The 18,857-nt window shown below is 41.7% G+C and overlaps 4 protein-coding genes across 6 annotated transcripts in view; 2 read left to right on the forward strand and 2 right to left on the reverse strand.

Annotated features, from left to right (window-relative positions):
• Nucleotides 1-2,191, reverse strand: part of LOC115533897 (phospholipase B1, membrane-associated) — an 18,072-nt gene extending 15,881 nt beyond the window's left edge. The window contains exons 1-6 of the mRNA XM_030344383.1: nt 2,040-2,191; nt 1,488-1,541; nt 1,278-1,335; nt 1,107-1,141; nt 234-321; nt 87-138 (exon numbers count right to left, since the gene is read on the reverse strand). Coding sequence (XP_030200243.1) covers nt 87-138; nt 234-321; nt 1,107-1,141; nt 1,278-1,335; nt 1,488-1,541; nt 2,040-2,091 — 339 coding nt within the window. The 5' untranslated portion in view covers nt 2,092-2,191. The remainder of the gene's footprint in view (nt 1-86; nt 139-233; nt 322-1,106; nt 1,142-1,277; nt 1,336-1,487; nt 1,542-2,039) is intronic.
• A 3,896-nt stretch (nt 2,192-6,087) lies between these two features.
• Nucleotides 6,088-8,370, forward strand: LOC115534387 (protein yippee-like 5). Of its 2 annotated transcripts, none has more exons than XM_030345330.1 (3): nt 6,088-6,282; nt 6,438-6,610; nt 7,614-8,370. In XM_030345330.1, the coding sequence occupies exons 2-3, from the start codon at nt 6,470-6,472 to the stop codon at nt 7,836-7,838; spliced, it is 366 nt and encodes a 121-aa protein (XP_030201190.1). In that variant the 5' UTR covers nt 6,088-6,282; nt 6,438-6,469; the 3' UTR covers nt 7,839-8,370. The 2 variants fall into 2 exon arrangements, with proteins under 2 accessions (XP_030201190.1, XP_030201189.1); XM_030345329.1 differs by having other exon boundaries at nt 6,097-6,321.
• Nucleotides 8,371-8,599: 229 nt separating this feature from the next.
• slc35a1 (solute carrier family 35 member A1) lies at nt 8,600-12,517 on the forward strand. 2 transcript variants are annotated; one of them, XM_030345328.1, is made up of 9 exons: nt 8,600-8,755; nt 8,955-9,135; nt 9,796-9,955; nt 10,260-10,412; nt 10,530-10,596; nt 10,690-10,866; nt 10,994-11,128; nt 11,418-11,588; nt 12,110-12,517. In XM_030345328.1, the coding sequence occupies exons 1-8, from the start codon at nt 8,746-8,748 to the stop codon at nt 11,552-11,554; spliced, it is 1,020 nt and encodes a 339-aa protein (XP_030201188.1). In that variant the 5' UTR covers nt 8,600-8,745; the 3' UTR covers nt 11,555-11,588; nt 12,110-12,517. The 2 variants fall into 2 exon arrangements, with proteins under 2 accessions (XP_030201188.1, XP_030201186.1); XM_030345326.1 differs by lacking the exon at nt 12,110-12,517 and having other exon boundaries at nt 11,418-12,029.
• On the reverse strand, nt 12,033-18,452 carry rars2 (arginyl-tRNA synthetase 2, mitochondrial). The gene is made up of 20 exons (XM_030345325.1): nt 18,294-18,452; nt 18,004-18,077; nt 17,812-17,914; nt 17,523-17,609; nt 17,325-17,422; nt 17,191-17,246; nt 16,947-17,030; nt 16,778-16,854; nt 16,434-16,592; nt 15,984-16,090; nt 15,439-15,534; nt 15,096-15,156; nt 14,865-14,941; nt 14,472-14,596; nt 13,689-13,756; nt 13,314-13,423; nt 13,077-13,172; nt 12,869-12,943; nt 12,663-12,726; nt 12,033-12,179 (listed from the first exon to the last, which is right to left on the reverse strand). The coding sequence occupies exons 1-20, from the start codon at nt 18,327-18,329 to the stop codon at nt 12,093-12,095; spliced, it is 1,740 nt and encodes a 579-aa protein (XP_030201185.1). The 5' UTR covers nt 18,330-18,452; the 3' UTR covers nt 12,033-12,092.
• Between the last annotated feature and the right edge of the window lie 405 nt (nt 18,453-18,857).

The raw sequence follows: 18,857 nt of genomic DNA on the forward strand, positions 1-18,857 counted from the left end.
CTATTTGACTGATGCTACTAAAACAGTATTTTACTAATGATCCCGTGTTTTACACGCTCCCAATGTGTGGGCGCATGTGTGTTTACCTTACGGCCCTGCAGGTCGAGAGACAGTTCTTTTGCCTGCTCTACCAGATCCCTATAAACACACAAAACATATGCAGAAAATAATAAGTGTGTTTCTCTGCATCCAAATTTGTATGACTAGATCACATGTGCTTGTGCCGTCTGTACCTGTGTTGCACAAAGTCCCTGTCGTAGAGGTTCATCTCTGCAGAAACCAAGGGAGTGAATAGTCTAGGGCTGAGCAGGGCCATCATCTCTGAGGAAGACCAGATCAAAATAAGTTTAAACTCACGATGGCATTGCAAAAGCTAAAACTAATTTCCATTTAGACAAAATGTACCAAACTGCGATCAAAGAGTCTGCTTTTGATATCCATCAATAATCCAAATAGGAAGTGATAGATTGGAGCTGTATTAAGCTAATTAGTTACCTATTATTACTTCTCAGTATGAAGAAAAGGTCACACGTGTGTATAATGTACCCAACAATTATCGTACATAATGACCCACTAATGCAAAAGAAAATTGGCAGCGGACATGTATGATGTATTAGCTTTAACACTAATTACTCTTATCAATGGTCTTAAGCTATGAGAGCTGTAAAGATACCACACAGTAGTATCCAAAAATGTAGATTATGTTCAACACTGCCCCCAAATGATAGCCAAGTCTATATATTCTATAGGTCAAATTATTCTATAAGTCAAATTATGGAGGATCTGAGACGTATACAAGCACCTCTGTGTGAATTCATTCAAAAATACTTTTGATCACTATCAGACCAAATGTAGGCCAATACATATATATATTTTTAAAATAAAGCAAATACAACTGTAGGATAACACTTTTAAATTAAAATAGAAAATTAAGAAGCTATTCAATATATAAGCAACAGAAAATAAAACCTTTTGTATAAGAATCTATGAATACATTTATAAAACACAGACATCATTAAACATCAATCCACAGTCATTAGTATTCAAAGGACAATTCTAGATGGGATAAGTCCAGGCTTGTGGGCAGCAACAAACATTATAATCACCTTGGAGTCGGTCCATCACTTTGGGCAGCTCCGTGCTGTAGGGAGGCAGAGAGACGAGAAGAGGGTGGGCAGGAGGGCTGTGGGTTGCTCACCATGTCTTGGTCATTAACATTCCAACTATTTGTTCATCGTCAGAATCAGAGTCCTTCAATAAGTGGTCTTTCTGGTTACCTGGTATGCAGGCCAATGGGAGAAAGGACAGCCAGATCTGAAGGCTTCACACTATGGGCTTGAGAGAAATATATCCATTGATTATTGTTTTGCAAAACAAACAGAGGGTCGGACAGACGGACGGACGGACACACAGCTACAGAGGATACTATTATGGATACACTAGAGAAATGCATGGACGGACGCATGGACGTACAGACAGATACTCACCAGTTGATGGAGGTGGTTGAGAGGGCAGTGTCTCGGGGCATGGTAGGGCTGTTGCTGGAGTGATGATAGAGGGGAAGAGGCATGAGCACCTCAGTAAAACCTTGGTAGATCCAGTAGCAGTAATGAATACATCACTGTGCTGCCAAGACTGCAGGTGTTATTCAGTGGAATAGAATTACTGCTCACGGAATGCAATATTCAGAATATTTCTTCAATACATGCAACTGTTATATTTTATCATTCCTATATATATTTAAACAATATAACACAACTCCTATCAGACTTTCATTTAAAAAGGTTAAATTCATGTCAGCGCTTTGTTTTGCTAAATATTATTTCTTGATTTCTCTTGCTGCAAACATTCAAGGTTAACCACAACCTAATCCACTTTCTCCAATTCAAAACATTTGAAATCAACAACTTAAACAACTGACTGGTGTTCTGTACGGCCACGTTCTCAACTTAACACTAAATCAAAAATATAAAGTCATATGAGTCTAAGCAGATTTAGGCAAGAAAACATTCAAACAAGGTAAAATGAACAAAATTAACCTGGTGTCCACGCGAGCCCCAGCAGCGTAACTGTAAGCAGCGATGAAATCATTCTGGAACTTTCAGCTCCTATCTACTGTGGGTTCAGTCTTCTCCCAGCTGCTCTCACCACTTTTGTGGGACTGCTCTTTATGACGGGCAATTCTACCTGTCAAGGTTACACATATACATTATTGCATAATTACAAGGCTGGGAAAGGGGGTGGAGGGAAGAGAGGACTGGCCCAGTCCTGAAACGTAAATGGCCTTAGCAGTTGGCCTGTTAACAGTGACAGTGCATTAAAGGGCCTTAATGTGTATTAACGGGGGAGAGTTGAGGGGCAAATAAGGGCATTGTAAAACAGGGTGCTGGAGGGGAGTGGAGGCTCAAAGGTCAAAGATGAAACACCAGTCACCGCAGTATCTGACTGACACAACATTGGATCTGCTTCTACGGTTAGTTAGGGTATCTTGGAGAACTCCAATGCCAACATGATTGTTTCAATGTGCCTGTAAATAGCTCTGAGTATGATCAGACGACCTAGGCCTGTGGGTGCATTCAACAAGCATGTCAGGCCTTATCAAGACAACTGAGTTACCAGAGAAAGCAGGTTCACAATTTCATGATTTCTTAGTTAAGATAAGGATAAGGAAGGAGCATTAAACTCCTTCCTTATCTGGTGGTTGGACAAACAGTAACAATGTTATTTTAAAAGCACAACTATAATTACAGGATGTATCTATATGATAAACTTATCTATTTCTGCATGGCAGTATGAAAACGCATCAAATAAAATGAATGTATGAGCTATCTGCTAATCTCTGATTGGTTAGCAATAGGTGAGATGTCCCTGACCTCATTGAGTTCACCTCCCTGCCTCAATAGTGAGGAGTCAGGAATCACACCTGTACCTGTTACAGGTTGTGTCTCTACCGTTGAACTGTTTATCAGTGAATGGGCCGTACATCTGGAACATTCTGACGGGTGGCCTTGAGGTGTTTTGGTTTGCAGGAGATGACACACAGAGTGCAGAGGAAAGGTTTTGTGGATGATGAAGAAGCAATTTCAAAGGAATGAATGATCGCTCAAGACATGAACATAAGCTTATGAACTGCGCTGCATATCGGCATTGTTATCAAAAATATTTAAATCCTTTTTTATTGGACTTATTAAGGAAGAAATGCAAATTTACCTACATAATATAGCTCTGTGCACACGACTTTGACTAGGCCTTTTTTTTTCACCTTGAAAACCATTATTCAAGACAATGGTCTGAATAAACTAGTTCACTGTTACAGATAAAGCGCGCATTACACTATAAAATGACGTCAGCAATTCTCTGCAGCATTTACCAGGGAAAAATGCAGTCTTTGTAACACATTAATCATTTGTTGATGATGGGCTGGTCGGTAGAAGTGTTCAGATCACTTTATCCAGATCAACATTATCTCATCATACAATATGGTTAAACGTAACAGTCATGTAGCTGGGATAACAAGTGGCCCAGACCTTGATTTATTTTATCTACCGATTATCAATCATCTCTCAAAAATGAGAGTTCTACATTGAAAACACTGAATGCAATACTGTATTTCAACTCTGACCATTATGGCTTTATTTGTTGTATTTGCTTTTCTTTTTACACACACACACACACACGCACACGCGCACGCGCACACGCGCACGCGCGCACACACACACACACACACACACACACACACACACACACACACACACACACACACACACACACACACACACACACACACACACATCTCTTTGTCATGGTTTATATCCTACAGCAGGGAGCACACCAAAATAAAGTGCATTACCATTTCACGCAATCAATTGTAAAATCTATGACCGTAGTTATTTCTGACATAACTAGTTTTTGGTCAGACTGCAGTGAGAACGCATATGTACGGAAGAGGATTAGGGCCACACATGTAAAAAAAAATTAAGTTCTGACTTTATTCTCAGAATTCTGAGAAAAAAGTCAGAATTCTGACTTTAATCTCAGAATTCTGAGAATAAAGTCAGAATTCTGACTTTAATCTCAGAATTCTGACTTTTTTCTCAGAATTCTGAGATTAAAGTCAGAATTCTGACATTAATCTCAGAATTCTGAGAAAAAAGTCAGAATTCTGACATTAATCTCAGAATTCTGAGAAAAAAGTCAGAATTCTGACTTTGAAGTCAGAACTACGGGTATCTGTAAGGACCAACCTCCGTGGGAGAGACACTTTGCTTTATGCAGTAGGAGGAAACCTATGGAAAGAATAGAATGGCGCGGTAAAAGTGCAAAACCTGTGCGGTTTGGCAAGAATTCCGTACGGTTTTGAATGACTAATAGCCGCGGCTATTAGTCATTCACTCCGGCTATTAGTTATTAACTCCGGCTATTAGTTATTCACTCCGGCTATTAGTTATGCAGAACGAGCCCTCCCTCTTCTTTGCTTGACCACTAAGTTTGAAGGCTGTCTAACCAATCAGTGAAGAGAAATACCAGACTAGAGTAACGCATTGTCGAGACTAGCGCTGCAGTGCCTCCATGTTTCGCCGTAACATAAAGCTGTGTTGTCTTTACTAGTTTCACTACAATGTAATGACCACCACTAGCTAGTGGAAAATACATTTGTGTCTAGTACACTGATATATTTGTATATGTTAGGCTATATATTGAGATGGCAGTGTTCGAAATACCCGTCAATATTCGGGGATGCCCTCATCCCCAGATTGTTCTCGATATGCAGTAGCCAGCTAGGCCATAACATTACAATATTTCATGGATGCAAGCAAGCCAAGACAATCAATCTATATCTATAGCCTACATGACAACACACAAACACACGCACACACACACACACAGACACACACACGCACACACGTTAAACACACTGGTATAGCAATAGGAGCCTGCATTGGCTAAAGTTGTTGGGATGCACGTTATTTTATAACAGGGAGGGGCAAAGTTGTGCATTACAATGCAAACACGACAATAATTGGCACAGTTCTTGCGCACTCAGAAGAACATGAACTGAATAAATGCCAGGTATATAGCATATCGGAGACAGGCACACAATCAGTGCATTTGCAAATAAGAGCCTGCAGTATGACCGTTCTTGTGACATTATTTAACCATCCATCTACAGCTAATACGATCAGACAGATACATCATTGATCACATATAAGCCAACAACAAGCCCAACATCACCACGGCAGATGCGCTCTCTCTCGCACATTCACACAATCACTCCAACTTCTCCAACTCCAAGGCAAAGCTGTTTCACTAAGACCACAAACAACCACAACTAACCAGCCTACATATCCACAACAATGCACAACAATCAGTTCTATACATTGCGTCTATCTTCTGTTTGGCGCACATGGCTAATGTGCATACTTGCACAGGACTGTCGGCTCCGCTTGTCAAAAAAATAGAACGTATTTGTGAATAAATGCTTTGAATTCTGAATACTGGACTTGGTGAGCTTGGTGAGTTGGCTATGGGACGTGCACTTTTACCGCGCCATTCTAGGGCCGGATTGTGGCTTTCTTGGACTTCCATAGGTTTCCTCCTACTGCATAAAGCAAAGTATCTCTCCCACGGAGGTTGGTCCTTACAGATACCCGTAGTTCTGACTTTAAAGTCAGAATTCTGACTTTTTTCTCAGAATTCTGAGATTAATGTCAGAATTCTGACTTTTTTCTCAGAATTCTGAGATTAAAGTCAGAATTCTGACTTTAATCTCAGAATTCTGAGATTAAAGTCAGAATTCTGACTTTAATCTCAGAATTCTGAGATTAATGTCAGAATTCTGACTTTTTATCTCAGAATTCTGAGATTAATGTCAGAATTCTGACTTTATTCTCAGAATTCTGAGATTAAAGTCAGAATTCTGACTTTATTCTCAGAATTCTGAGAATAAAGTCAGAACTTAATTTTTTTTTACATGTGTGGCCCTAATCCTCTTCCGTACATATGACCTCATCTCTTGCCAGAGCAAAAATTGTTGCTCCATCCCCTTTTCCTCCAGCTCGTTCAGTACCCTGCTCCCCCTAGTGGTTTGATAGGAAACGTTAAGGACGTGTCTTCGTCACCGACACCGGATGTTGATCATTTCACATCAGCTGTGTCGAAAAACCAAAACACAATGTGGACTACGGCGACAGTTTAACCTAGTATACAACGGAAAAAGACAGTTCTGAGAAGGAAAAAAAAGTTGACCGATGAGAATATTCTGACCTGGGACTGAAGCATTTGGTTGGTTGATTTGCTGCCTCACCGCCGTCCACATCATCAGTGTGTAACGCTATATAGCATTTGTCACATCGTATGCTACGTCATGTGTAACTCGTATTTGTTGATACTCTACGAGACCATGGCTCAATTATAAATGGTTTTGTCTCCCCTTAAAGGTTTGTCATACATTAACTAAGTGGTTGAGAACATGGGACGGATCTTTCTGGACCACATCGGCGGCACTCGGCTGTTCTGCTGCGCCAACTGTGACACGACGCTGACCAACCGCGCGGAGCTCATCTCCACGCGCTTCACGGGGGCCACGGGCCGAGCCTTCCTCTTCAACAAGGTAGCACCACTTTATTGACCCCCAGACTAACCCAAAGCATAGGCTATTCTTAGGCCATTGGATTGGCTGCAATTTATAATACAAAAAGGCCATCAAAGATAGAGGAACATAGCATACAGCAATAATAGGCCATAATAACACTATGTCCAACGTTATCAACCATATGCTTTGAGTCCTTATTAGGTCCCTTCTTCAGGTCACTATTACCAATGTCGATAACTCCATGTGGCTTGTCTGACTAAAATGTATTTTTTGAATACAAAAACAAAGCTGGTGTTTATTTGCTTGAAAATCTGTTTACAGGCAGAGTAATATTAATACTAGACTGCTATCCTTCAAATGTGCTGGGTATTGTAGCCCGCAGAGCTCAAAGAACTCAAAGCTATTTTGGTCAAATATGTCAGGGGATGATGCTGGAAGCTAGGTACATCCATACACATGCTCAAGATAACTATGAAAACGAGAAGACTATTTGCAGTAGCGAGCAGATTGGTTTCTGTGTGGTCAGTAGCCACAAATAATTTCTAACCACTCCTATTCATTAATTTATTCAACCTTTATTTATAATGCTCAGAAGAACCATTGAAAGAGGGATCCTCGTTTTCATAATGAAATTAAAAAAGTGCCCAAAAAAGTCTATTGATTTTTAGGTTACATTGCAAAATATTCCATGAGTCCAACACTAAACGCCATCTGTCCATGATCGGTCCTGGCATGATGTTCCTGAAGCATCAGCCCTTGGAGCCAGTTCAATGTCTGCCAAAGGTCCAATCAACATGGATGTAACATAATATTGGCTTCATAATTAAACAAATGCTCATGGTTATGCGTCTGTCAGCCAGAGAAGACCAACCGACCTTAACCTAAAGGAGACGGGGATGAACATCGTAACCATCATCAATAAACAGAATCTTTATACATTCTCAAACATTAATATCGTTAATTTTCATTTATTTTTATAGCTCTGAGTGAATCACCCCTTTCCGTGTGCCCTGTCCCCCAGGTGGTGAACCTCCAGCACAGCGACGTGCAGGAGCGCGTCATGCTTACCGGGAGGCACATGGTGCGGGACGTGAGCTGCAAGAACTGCAACAGCAAGGTGGGCTGGCTCTACGAGTTCGCCACGGAGGACAGCCAGCGCTACAAGGAGGGCCGCGTCATCCTGGAGAGGGCGCTGGTGAGGGAGAGTGAGGGCTTCGAGCGGACTCCTTCAGACTCCAACTCTTGAATCAGCCAGATGTCTTTTTTTTATTTCTTGTCCTTTTTTTTTGCGCTGCTTCCCATCTAGGTTGTCGTTTGTTTATATGTTAAAGAGTGCGCAAACTGACGGCAGAATAGGTCTTTCAACATGGGCTACTGCAATTGTCCAACCTCTCTCACTTTGCACATGCTGTTACCGTGGTTTGGTTTTTAGTTTGGTTTGGTTGCTCTTTGCAAAGATCAAATAACACTTGACATGCTACAGACATATTGTTCAATTTGCCTGCCGGCCCTCTCATTTAACATATACCACGTGCAGAGTAGCACATTAGTTTTGATGGTACGTATTCAATGTTCCACTGGGAAATCTAATAACGAATGCTTTCCATGGCATCCCAAGTGTAGGCTTGATGTAAGATAACCATGTTAAAAGTCAAAGAACAATTGGTGTTTCTTTCTTTCTATTTGGTTTACATTTGCTGATGAATAACTTTAACTCTGTACGACTGAATGTTTTTAAATTGTGTAACTACAACAAAATAAAAATCCTTCAAGGCAAATCTTGTTATTTTCAGTTTTAACATTCCACAGAAATGATAAAAGTACAGCTAAGAAAGCTGTAATTGACAAGTGCGATGTCTTGTGAATGACATGATGAGAGATATTAAATCGTGTGTGTGTCTCTAGTATTATTCAAATTCTTTATAAACGGTTTGTTATCATTAGATTCCACCTGTGTGCTTACTGAAGTCGGCATTTAAAGCTGTTGGAAAACAAGCGCACCGCTGGGGCAGGAGGGGGCCCGTTGCATTGTGGGCTTAACCGGAAGTATGCCGGAGAGAGGACAGCGTTACTGAGCAATGTTGGAACATATCGTTCCGTGATTTTTCCTTGTGGAACTTATTTAATTTTCGAGTAGACACACAACAATAACAATGGCCAACGGTGAGTTGCAAACCTATTCAAGTGAATTAGTTTGCTAATTCGTTTTTTTAACACAATCAACGTTCGCGTTATGTTGCATGTTTTTTATTTGTAACCAAATCGTTTAAGTTAAATTGATATATTGGTATCTACTGTTTTCTGCTCTTTTGCATTGCATTCCTTCCTGTTCATTTCCAATGTTGCTATGTTTTGCTGTCAGAGCCGGTGAGTGCGGCGTTCAAGCTGTACTGCCTGTCTGTGATGACATTGGTGGCAGCGACATACACTGTGGCCCTGCGATACACCAGAACAATATCATCAGGGGACCTGTACTTCTCCACCACTGCTGTGTGCACCACTGAAGTCATCAAATTAATACTGAGTCTTGGGATGTTGGCGAGGTTAGAATAACCCTCTTTCACCCCAGTAGTTCCAGTGTGTCGTAATATGTACTGCTGGTGTTGGCCAGTGTGAGGCAAACCCTTTACATCATAGTTATTTTTACATTACTTATAATTAATGTTTGAGAGTCTTGATAAACCTTGAAATGTTTCCTCACATAAGCTGTACAAACGGATATAAGGGTGTATCAATGCCGGACTTTTGTAATACCAAAGTAAACATTCAGTATCATTAAAATACTTGCCCTACCTGTTCCACAATGTGCCCCAAACCTGGTTGAAGTCTAGCATTGAACAAATAATGGACAACCGCAGACATTAAGGGGATATGTTATGGATTAAAATATATGTTTCAACTGGTATATAAACACATTATGCCCCACAAAATGACATACAATTATCAATACCATATGTTCAAAAGCCTTTTATGAACCTGGGAAGTAAAGAAACATGTTTATTTTCTACTGAAAGTGAAAGCTATGTGATCCGTGTGACCCAAAGGTTAGTAATGACCATAAGCTGGATCTTTAATGCACAAATGGGGCTGGTCTGACATTTAGCCATCAGCAGGGAACTTGCTGAAATTAAATTAAATTTGTCAGCTATAGAATAACGTTTCCACTGATTTTGTTAACATATTGTTTCTTGTTTTTCTGACAGAGAAACGGGAAGCCCCAGTCGGTTGAAGAATTCTCTGGTGGAACATGTATTGCAAAGCCCCAAAGAACTGCTCAAACTCAGCGTTCCTTCAGTGGTGTATGCTGTGCAGAATAACATGGCCTTCTTGGCCTTAAGCAACCTGGATGCAGCAGTGTATCAGGTAAGAACCATTACTTATTTGGTTACCACTTGGTTATGGCCGTGGGAACTCTAGGGCTACAACAGCTGGCCAGAATAAATAATTTCAAGATATGGCATTAATCCAAGCGTTTTACAAAAGGTATATTCAAATAGTTCATAGTAAACGATCTACAACTGCATTCACAGTGCGTATCTTTTCCAGCATGAATAACATTAATTTTAATTGGGAGCCGTTGTCAGCGAAGGCCACTGCAGAATCGATGTTTCTTACGTGCATACTTCTCTCACCAAGACATCTCCTTGGTATGTTTGTGTGTGGACAGGTGACCTACCAGCTGAAGATCCCGTGCACGGCCCTGTGCATGGTGTTCATGCTGAACCGCTCCCTCAGCAGGATGCAGTGGTTCTCAGTCCTAATGCTATGCGCCGGGGTCACCCTGGTTCAATGGAAGCCTGCAGAAGCCACTAAAGTCCAGGTAGGATGAAATGGGTACAAGAAAGGGTAAAAGAAACGCCGGAATTTCATTGTTATTGCTAACGTTTCAATTATATAATTCCTGCCCGGGTTTTTGATTTGTGGTCCAACCTTTCAGATCGAACAAAACCCCTTTCTGGGTTTTGTAGCCATCGCGATCGCCGTCATTTGTTCTGGGTTTGCAGGTAAAATACCACACCGACGGAACCTGCTTTCTGATCTGGTATATATCGCATTAACACGTTTGCGCGTCGGGGTCTTGTGCTTGTGTGGTCCAGGTGTTTACTTTGAGAAGGTCCTGAAGAGCTCCGACACGTCCCTGTGGGTGAGGAACATCCAGATGTACATCTCTGGCATCGCGGTCACGCTGTTCGGAGTGTGTGTGACAGACGGCGCCAATGTCATGGAAAAGGGCTTCTTCTTCGGCTACACCCCCTGGGTATGCTTTGTCGTGTGTAAGTGGCCCACCACACACAGAGGGATGTGTTTGATGTACCTATCCTTGTCTTCTCCTTTTTTGTGTTTTATATATATATATATATATATTTTTTTTTTTAACTATAACCCCCCTCCCGCCCCCAGTCCTGGCCAGTGTTGGGGGTCTGTACACCTCGGTTGTGGTGAAGTACACGGACAACATCATGAAGGGCTTCTCTGCCGCCGCCGCCATCGTTATCTCCACAGTGGCGTCGGTCCTCCTGTTCGGTCTGCAGATCAGTAAGTCCTCCTAAGCGCAGCACGGCACCACGCGCCAATGCCATCCAATGGGGCTTTTCATCACCAGGCCTTGGAATAAATGCAAATAATAAGACTTAATGTACTTCTATATGTAAAATATCAAGTGAAAATGTAAAGGGGTTCTTAAGTATGTGGCACTTAAATATAATGGTGGGATTGTGTATTTAAGTAATAGATGCCTGGATTAACAAGGCATACTTTTGACTTAAAAAAAGTTGTTTAATGGTGTGTGGATTAAAGTAGCATCTCTTACTGTGCTCTCTCCCAGCGGTGACCTTTGCTTCTGGAGCCATGATGGTGTGCGTGTCCATCTACCTGTATGGCCTGCCCAAGCAAGAAGCAGCCAAGCTGCCCCAGTACAACGCTGACGACACAGAGGTCAAACAGAAGTTGATCACTGTCTGAAGGGGTTGGGCCTTGGAGGGCCTCCAAAGGACTGGTATTTTCTTGATTTGTATTCCATTTGCGTCAACGTTCAGGCCGATGGTCACGTACAACAGATGGAGGCTAATTTTAAAATTACATTGATTTGTGGTGACTTGTAAATACACTGGCTTAATGCCAGGCCACTGCAGTCGATTTAGAGGGTCCATGTGTTGAAAGGTTAGCTGGGACTCAGCCACTTCACGATAAAGCCTGTTGAATCAAGGCTTTCATTCTACCAGACTGTTAACGAGTGCCCAATCACAACGGACTGCATGTCGACTCATATTTCTATTGTACCTTTTGTCTACTTTGATTCTGTGATTTCTTAATGTTTTGTCAAGTTCGATTTCCCTTCTTTTTTAAACGTAAAGCAAATCAAAGCTTTGATTAAAGTATATAACCACCAGAAAGAAAGGAGTCCTTTTGTTACACTTAAATAAATGAATGAACGGAGGAATATGTTTTGAATGTAACATTTTTATTTACAATGATCTTTGAAGGTTCAGTCTGAATAGATTCACATTTTCTCCACAGGCTTAATGCCCAGGATCCTCATTCCACTGGCTAGGACTGAGCAGGCACCGCTGAACAGTCTTAACCGGGCCTGTTGAAATACAAACAAACGCCAACGTTGAGTCACTGTGGCTCGGTGTCCCTCTCGTGTTTTGTCCCAATGGGACGATGGGGACAGTAAGCGTCTCTGCCATCTGTTACTGAACAATATATTCCTATTTAGTTGTTGCATCTGGAATCTCTGTAATAGTGCTGGCCTATGGTGTCCCTTTTAAGAATAATAGAGAATATTTATTTATATATTAATATTTAATAAATATATAATATTTAATTAAAACAATTGGTTGGTAGCTACATTTAGGCTGGGAAAATATCAAGAATTGTTAGCAAATTCGATAATATGTACAAATAAATGGAAACAAACTTCAAAAGTAAACTTTTGTATATAGTGCATTTTTCTCAACGGACCAAATTGATCGTGAGAAAAGATGACTCATGAATGACACTGAACCCGACCCTTTGTTCAACCACTCCCGTATAAGTGTACAATAAGGTATGCAATAGACAAGCTCACCTGAGCCACGTCGTCAGGGCTTCCTTTGACTGGCAGCTCCCTGAGGGCAGAGGCCACGAGGTGACTGGACAGACGGAGCACAGATCCATTCAGGGAGTGTAGATGGGTACATTTTTCCATCATAAGATGACACCATCTGTAGTCTTCTATCAAATACAATGCACAATGGAAACCCGGAGAACGGGTTCAACAGCATGTACGCTCACCTGAGCTTGGTTAGGAAGGTGACAAGGTGTCTGGGTTGCAGGTCTCGATTAGACTGGTATAACACCTCATCAAAACTGAAGGAAAGAGACACCAAAATACACTAATGAATAGAGATGCATCTGTAGATCATTGAATGATTCGCAGATCATCAAACTCCCATTGAGGGGCTTGAATGTTCTTGGCCCATGAGCACACACACTTACTTACCGGAGAAGATGCTGCAGGATAGCAATGCTTCTGTGCTCCAATAGGAGCGAAGGATCAATTTCCTTGGCTGCCATAGTGCTATTAGTCCGTATCAAACTGAAAGACACAGTGTCACAAATCACACAGAACTGATCCAACAGTAACTGGTTTATGAACACCTGCATCCTTATCAACAACCAGTTGGGGACAAACTTTTGTGCACAAGTACTGTTTAGGTGTTTCAGAGGTGGCTGCTACCTTCGTAGGCGTGCGTGTGTGTACTGCAGGAAGACTCCGGTGTCTCCCTGGGCCTGGAGAATTCGGTCCCAGTCAAACCTGTAGTCTGCCTCCAGCGGGCCTCTAAAGTCCTGAATGGAAAGACACCTAATCAACCAGAGCCCAACACAAGACGCAAACCACAGATCTCTGACCTATTGCCTGAACAACCTACGAGCAATATCAACAACAACCCTGTTGACCAATGACGACGCGGGAGGCGAGTCAGGTGGCACTACATGAGGGGGTTTGAGAAGTGATCATGAGCAGTCGAGCTCAGCGCATATGTAAAGGACGACCAAAATTTAAAAGCATCCACAATATTCATCCCACTTATTTGACGGTGTGTGAACCTACTTGAACTATGAGGGCGCTCATCCCAACCTTCTCCGCCGTGTCCCCGGGGTCGGCCATTTCCTTGGTGGCTGGTGGATACATTTGGAGACGGTGAAGGACAGGGATGATTCTAGGTTTCATTAACATCCGGGGCTTAGCCCAGAGGGAAAAGGAAATTATCCCTCTGGGCATACCAAAAAAATTATATATTTTTTGTCTGCTTTATTGTGCATGTACATTTTTTCATAATGCTTTACCTAAATAAACAAAATACACAGTTTATTATAGCTTTAAATAGCTACCTGACTGCTGTACTGCTTATCCCCAAACATCTAAAGTTCCATTCAAGTTATTTCAGAGTAAAATTAATACAAGGGAGACAGACTATATATATATATATATATATATATATATATATATAGATGGATCTGACTGGGGATAGTTTAGGTTAATTCACTTGAGGTGGTAAACAGTCTGGTTATCCTTCTAAACAGTTTATCTTTCCAGAAGGACTAGGCTACTTTATTTTGAGATGTCCCTGGAAACCCCATGTTTCTTTCTAAATAACTAACTACCATTAGTGACTAGAATCATTGTATCACTTCTACATTGTGCGAAATCTTGTTTACTCCGTGTGGAGTGTGTGTGGTGGAGGGCTGGTGGGGGGCAGCCCGCCATCACCACACGCCGAGGGAGAGTTCTGACACGCTGGTACTGAACACCTGCTTGGACTGTTCTATAACTAAACTCTGCTATAAACTGGGTTTTTTTGTTTCGTTTTCTATCCAAGGAAATCATTTTTACTCGTTGCCTGCTGCATGTTGTGGAGCATCCGGGCGCAAGCCTCGTCAAGGACGTCCTCCAGAAACACCACCTCTCCTCTCCTGGTGCTCATGCCCTGGACCAGGCCGAAGGACACGTGCCGACAGCTGCGCGCACGCACACACACACACACACACACACACACACACACACACACACACACACACACACACACACACACACACACACACACACACACACACACACACACACACACACACACACACCACACACACCCACACACACACACACACACACACACACACACACACACGTCACACTAACCCTGATGGTCTGCTGGTCAGCATTAGCTTGGTAGAGGCTTGTTTTGTAGCGGTGTGTGTGTGGGGACATGACAGTGTGTTTTCTCTCTACCTCTCAGCCCAAGGATGTCCCATGAGGCGTAGGATGTGGAACAAATGCAGAAAGTGATTCTGTTGGCTTTTGTCTGTCTTCAAAGGGAAAAAGAGAACAATAAAAATACAATCTAATTATGTTTATGTTTCAAACCACATTGTGGACATTTTAGCCTTCGAAAAACACATACAAACACACACACACACACAACCGCACCTACTGGACATTCAATCACACATGCATGCTTACCACATAAATCATCTCATCAAAATTGAACTTTTCCTTTCGGTCTATAGCTGCAGCAATATCTCTGCAAATACAAAACAAACAAATTCCAATATAATTAAACCAAATCATCAAGAGCACAACCTCATAAGCACATGTCTATGTCCAAGGATACTTTCAATACAGACTTATCTCTCATTGGCTTTGGTTGTTTTGCATAAATTAAGTGAGCGGGTTGTTGAACATTAAACTTTGTGACTGCTTTATACTTGAGTGAAGTAAAAAGTGAACATAAACCGCATTCTCAAAAGTGTGCGTGCGTGCGTGTGCGCACATGCTCTCCCCTCATTGGGGGACCGCCACCGACCTGGTGATGTAGAGCGAGGTGCCGTCACTACGTAACACGGTAGAGCAGCTGGACATGTCACCCTCTGCGGAGACGTCAACCACACTAGTTCCCCTCCTGCAAAACACACAATATGAACCCGACATAGGCCGTCTATGAATCGTCTATGAGTCTACGGGAAGGATGGGAGGGATTTTATCTTTTGTAAGATCAATTCTGATAACAGATCTGATCAAAGCCTGTTGCGTCCTCTGGTCTATCATCCCCTTTTCAGGCCAGTAACATCATGCAACACCAAGTTCTTGATTTTTGTGCGTTTGATTACCCACACCCCGTCGATATCCTCCCGTAATATCAACAACCCAGTCAAGTAGTTCGGTGTCTAAGGCAGTCAGTTTGTGTATCGGGGCCGTACCCTTCAACAGCCTTTAAAAGAAATCCCATAATATATCTGTTGCTTATAAACCAGCAACAATGTACTATCCTCTAAGCCCTGGGCCTCATTCATTCTTGTATTTAGTTAGGAACGACTCTGTGTGCCTGTGAACGGTTCCACATGAACCTACTCGGTGGTCTTCAGCAGGCCGCGGGTCTGGAGCAGCTGCACCACCTCCCGGGCCTGCTCCTGGTGGAAGGACTCCCCGGAGTAGACGTCGAAGGGGACGCCCAACCGCTGAAAGGTGTTAAGGTCACAACTCCATTCAAGGGGGGGAAGAAGAACACATTTGACTGTATTTGCTATAATGATGTTATCTCGTCTCTCTGCTTCACTTCTAAACAATACATGGGTCACAACTGATTCAACACAAATATTGAGGGAATGTTTCATCGTAGTTTTACTTCAAGGGAAATGGCGGTCAGGGCATTTTAATAGATTCAGGTTTCACTTGGAAAGGCATCATATCAAGGAAGTAAGGAAGTAATTTTGCAGGGTGTGTTAAACCACTCTCCACCTGCCTTTCCAGATCGGTTATAAACCCTTAATTGACTCCAGACCTTGTGCTTTGGACATGTACCTTGTAAACCTGCTGGTACTCCTTCACTGTAATTTCCCTGAATTGTTGCCATAGTGACATGGCCTGGCTGTCATGCTGCTCCAACTTCTGAAAGAATTCTCTGGCGGCCAGCTGGATTTCCTTATTGTCCTCTGCTTCTTTGTTTGCTTGAACATAGACCTTGAAGGTAAAGGACACGTCACTCACACGCAAGACACCTAACTGCCACATTGTCCTTACTGGGAAATATCCATTCAAGTAGGATTTTTGCAGTATATATGATAACACATTAATAACAAATACATAAAACACTAACATTCAATACTGAGGGTGTCAAATGCTCAGTAAAGCCATGTTCAACTCACATCAAATAGATGTTGCAAGGGATTCACATTCAATTTTTCTTGACTTCCAAATTGTTCAAAGCCAGCCCCAAGCAGACCTGAAGCACGACAAAGGAGACCGTTATAATTATGGTTCCGGCTTTGAGGATATAGAAATATATCAAAGCAGGCATTTGTGTTATTCCCTCACCAAACTGCATGCCCCAGTCTCCAAGGTAGTTCATTCGAATAACATGGTTCCCAAGAGACTCCTTGAGGTTGGCGATGAAGTTACCTGGACATACAGTATAGCAGATTAATATGAATTTACTATCCACTTTAAATTCACAATGTGTAATACTTACAAAACCCGGATAGATCTGTAGTCAGTTCTGAAGATTTCAATAATGTTACCTACAACTGATATATTGTACAAATAAAAGAAAATTGCTCACCTATGATAGTTGACCGCAAGTGTCCAGCATGAAATTTCTTTGCAATATTTGGAGAACTGTAGCATGAAATACAAATATGGGTTAAACATCTAAGGGTGTGTGTGCTTGTGCGTGTGTGTGTGTGCAAGGTATACCTAAATTCCACCAGCGTTTTTCCTTTCTTGACAGTATTGAAAAGTTCACTATTAAAGCCGAACTTCGCATCCTCTTCTCCAAAGGGCTCCAACATTTTCTAAAACACATATTAAGGGCATGACAAGTTTTCAGTGTGAAACAGAAGTGAGAGTATATTTGTGTCAGTTTTATATGAAAGGTAAACAAATGCAGTATACCTCCACCAGAAGTTTACGGTGGACTTTGAAGGTGATCATCCCACCAGGTCCTGTCGATATTTCTTCCACTACATTGTCCTTATTCAACTGTGCAGGAAAGTATAAATAGTTAAGTTCGATAATAGTTATTGAAAATGAGAATGTCTAGCCTACTAAGATTATATGGTGTTAGGCCTATATATTAGAGGGTACATTTTAGTAATATACTACAAAAAATTATGCGGGGGTATGTATGTTCATCCCTGGGATAATGTAGTCAACCTGCTACTCGTAGGCTATATGCTCGAACCTCATTGGCCAGCGCTTCTGCCTGCAACTGCGCATCTCCGTGTGACGGTAGGATGCCTTTCATCCGGAGCGTACTGACCGGCACTCTGAAATCAGGAGATTGACTGAAAAATATAATAAACATTTAACTTTAGGGAACATGGTTATAATAAGCTGAGCTGATTCGGCGAGATAGCACATACACAAACATTACCGTTTCTTTGAAACGGGAGCAGCATGAAGGGCTGGAATGAAGACATCTTCTGGTTGATGCAATGTCCTTGACAGCTATTGATAGATATCAACGATTATTATAAACTATAACTACTACCAGAATATTAAGGATCTTTGTTGAATAGATACAATTAGACAAAGTACAATAGTTCTTCGTGACAACATAAGCCTCATACAATCTAATCATAGGGCTTTATTGAGTTTCGGACAACCTATTGCAAACGTGCACATGCACCACACTATTTCACAGCAACGTCCCCAAGTAAATACCTTTGCAGCAATGCTTCTTCTAAAGAAACAAGCCATTTGCGCAAGACTACATTTAATAATCACACATTTTAATGTACTTGTTTGACTATGAAAGGCAACCGGCTCAGCTTCAACGTGATATTTCCTCTACTTCCTTGTTAACTGCGCCTCCTTCTCCCCCAGCCAATTAGAAGGCTTCGTTTGCTGACGACACCAAGACATAAAAAAGGGTTCGCTTGAAATGGGCTCCGCCGCAGCTGAAGTGAACCCCCACATCCACACCATTTTATGCCATCTAGAGTGACAAACAATCATACCATCCATTTTCACTTATTGTAACCATAAAAATAAAAAAAAAGACGTAACCCTAACGATCAGCACAGATTATTTTAAATAATTTTTTTTGGGATATATTTTTCCATTAGTATGTTTAGAGTAATCAAGAGGAAGGTATGCAGGCTATGACCGAGGGCCGGAATCGAACCCGGGTCGCTGCGTTCAGGACTGAGCCTATATGGTAGTATTATTTTTCAATCAAGAAAATTATCTTAAGTAATGCTTCAAATAATGTGCTTTGGTACCGTT

Source organism: Gadus morhua, chromosome 21 (assembly GCF_902167405.1).
Source record: "Gadus morhua chromosome 21, gadMor3.0, whole genome shotgun sequence".
Classification (NCBI taxonomy): Eukaryota; Metazoa; Chordata; class Actinopteri; order Gadiformes; family Gadidae; genus Gadus; species Gadus morhua.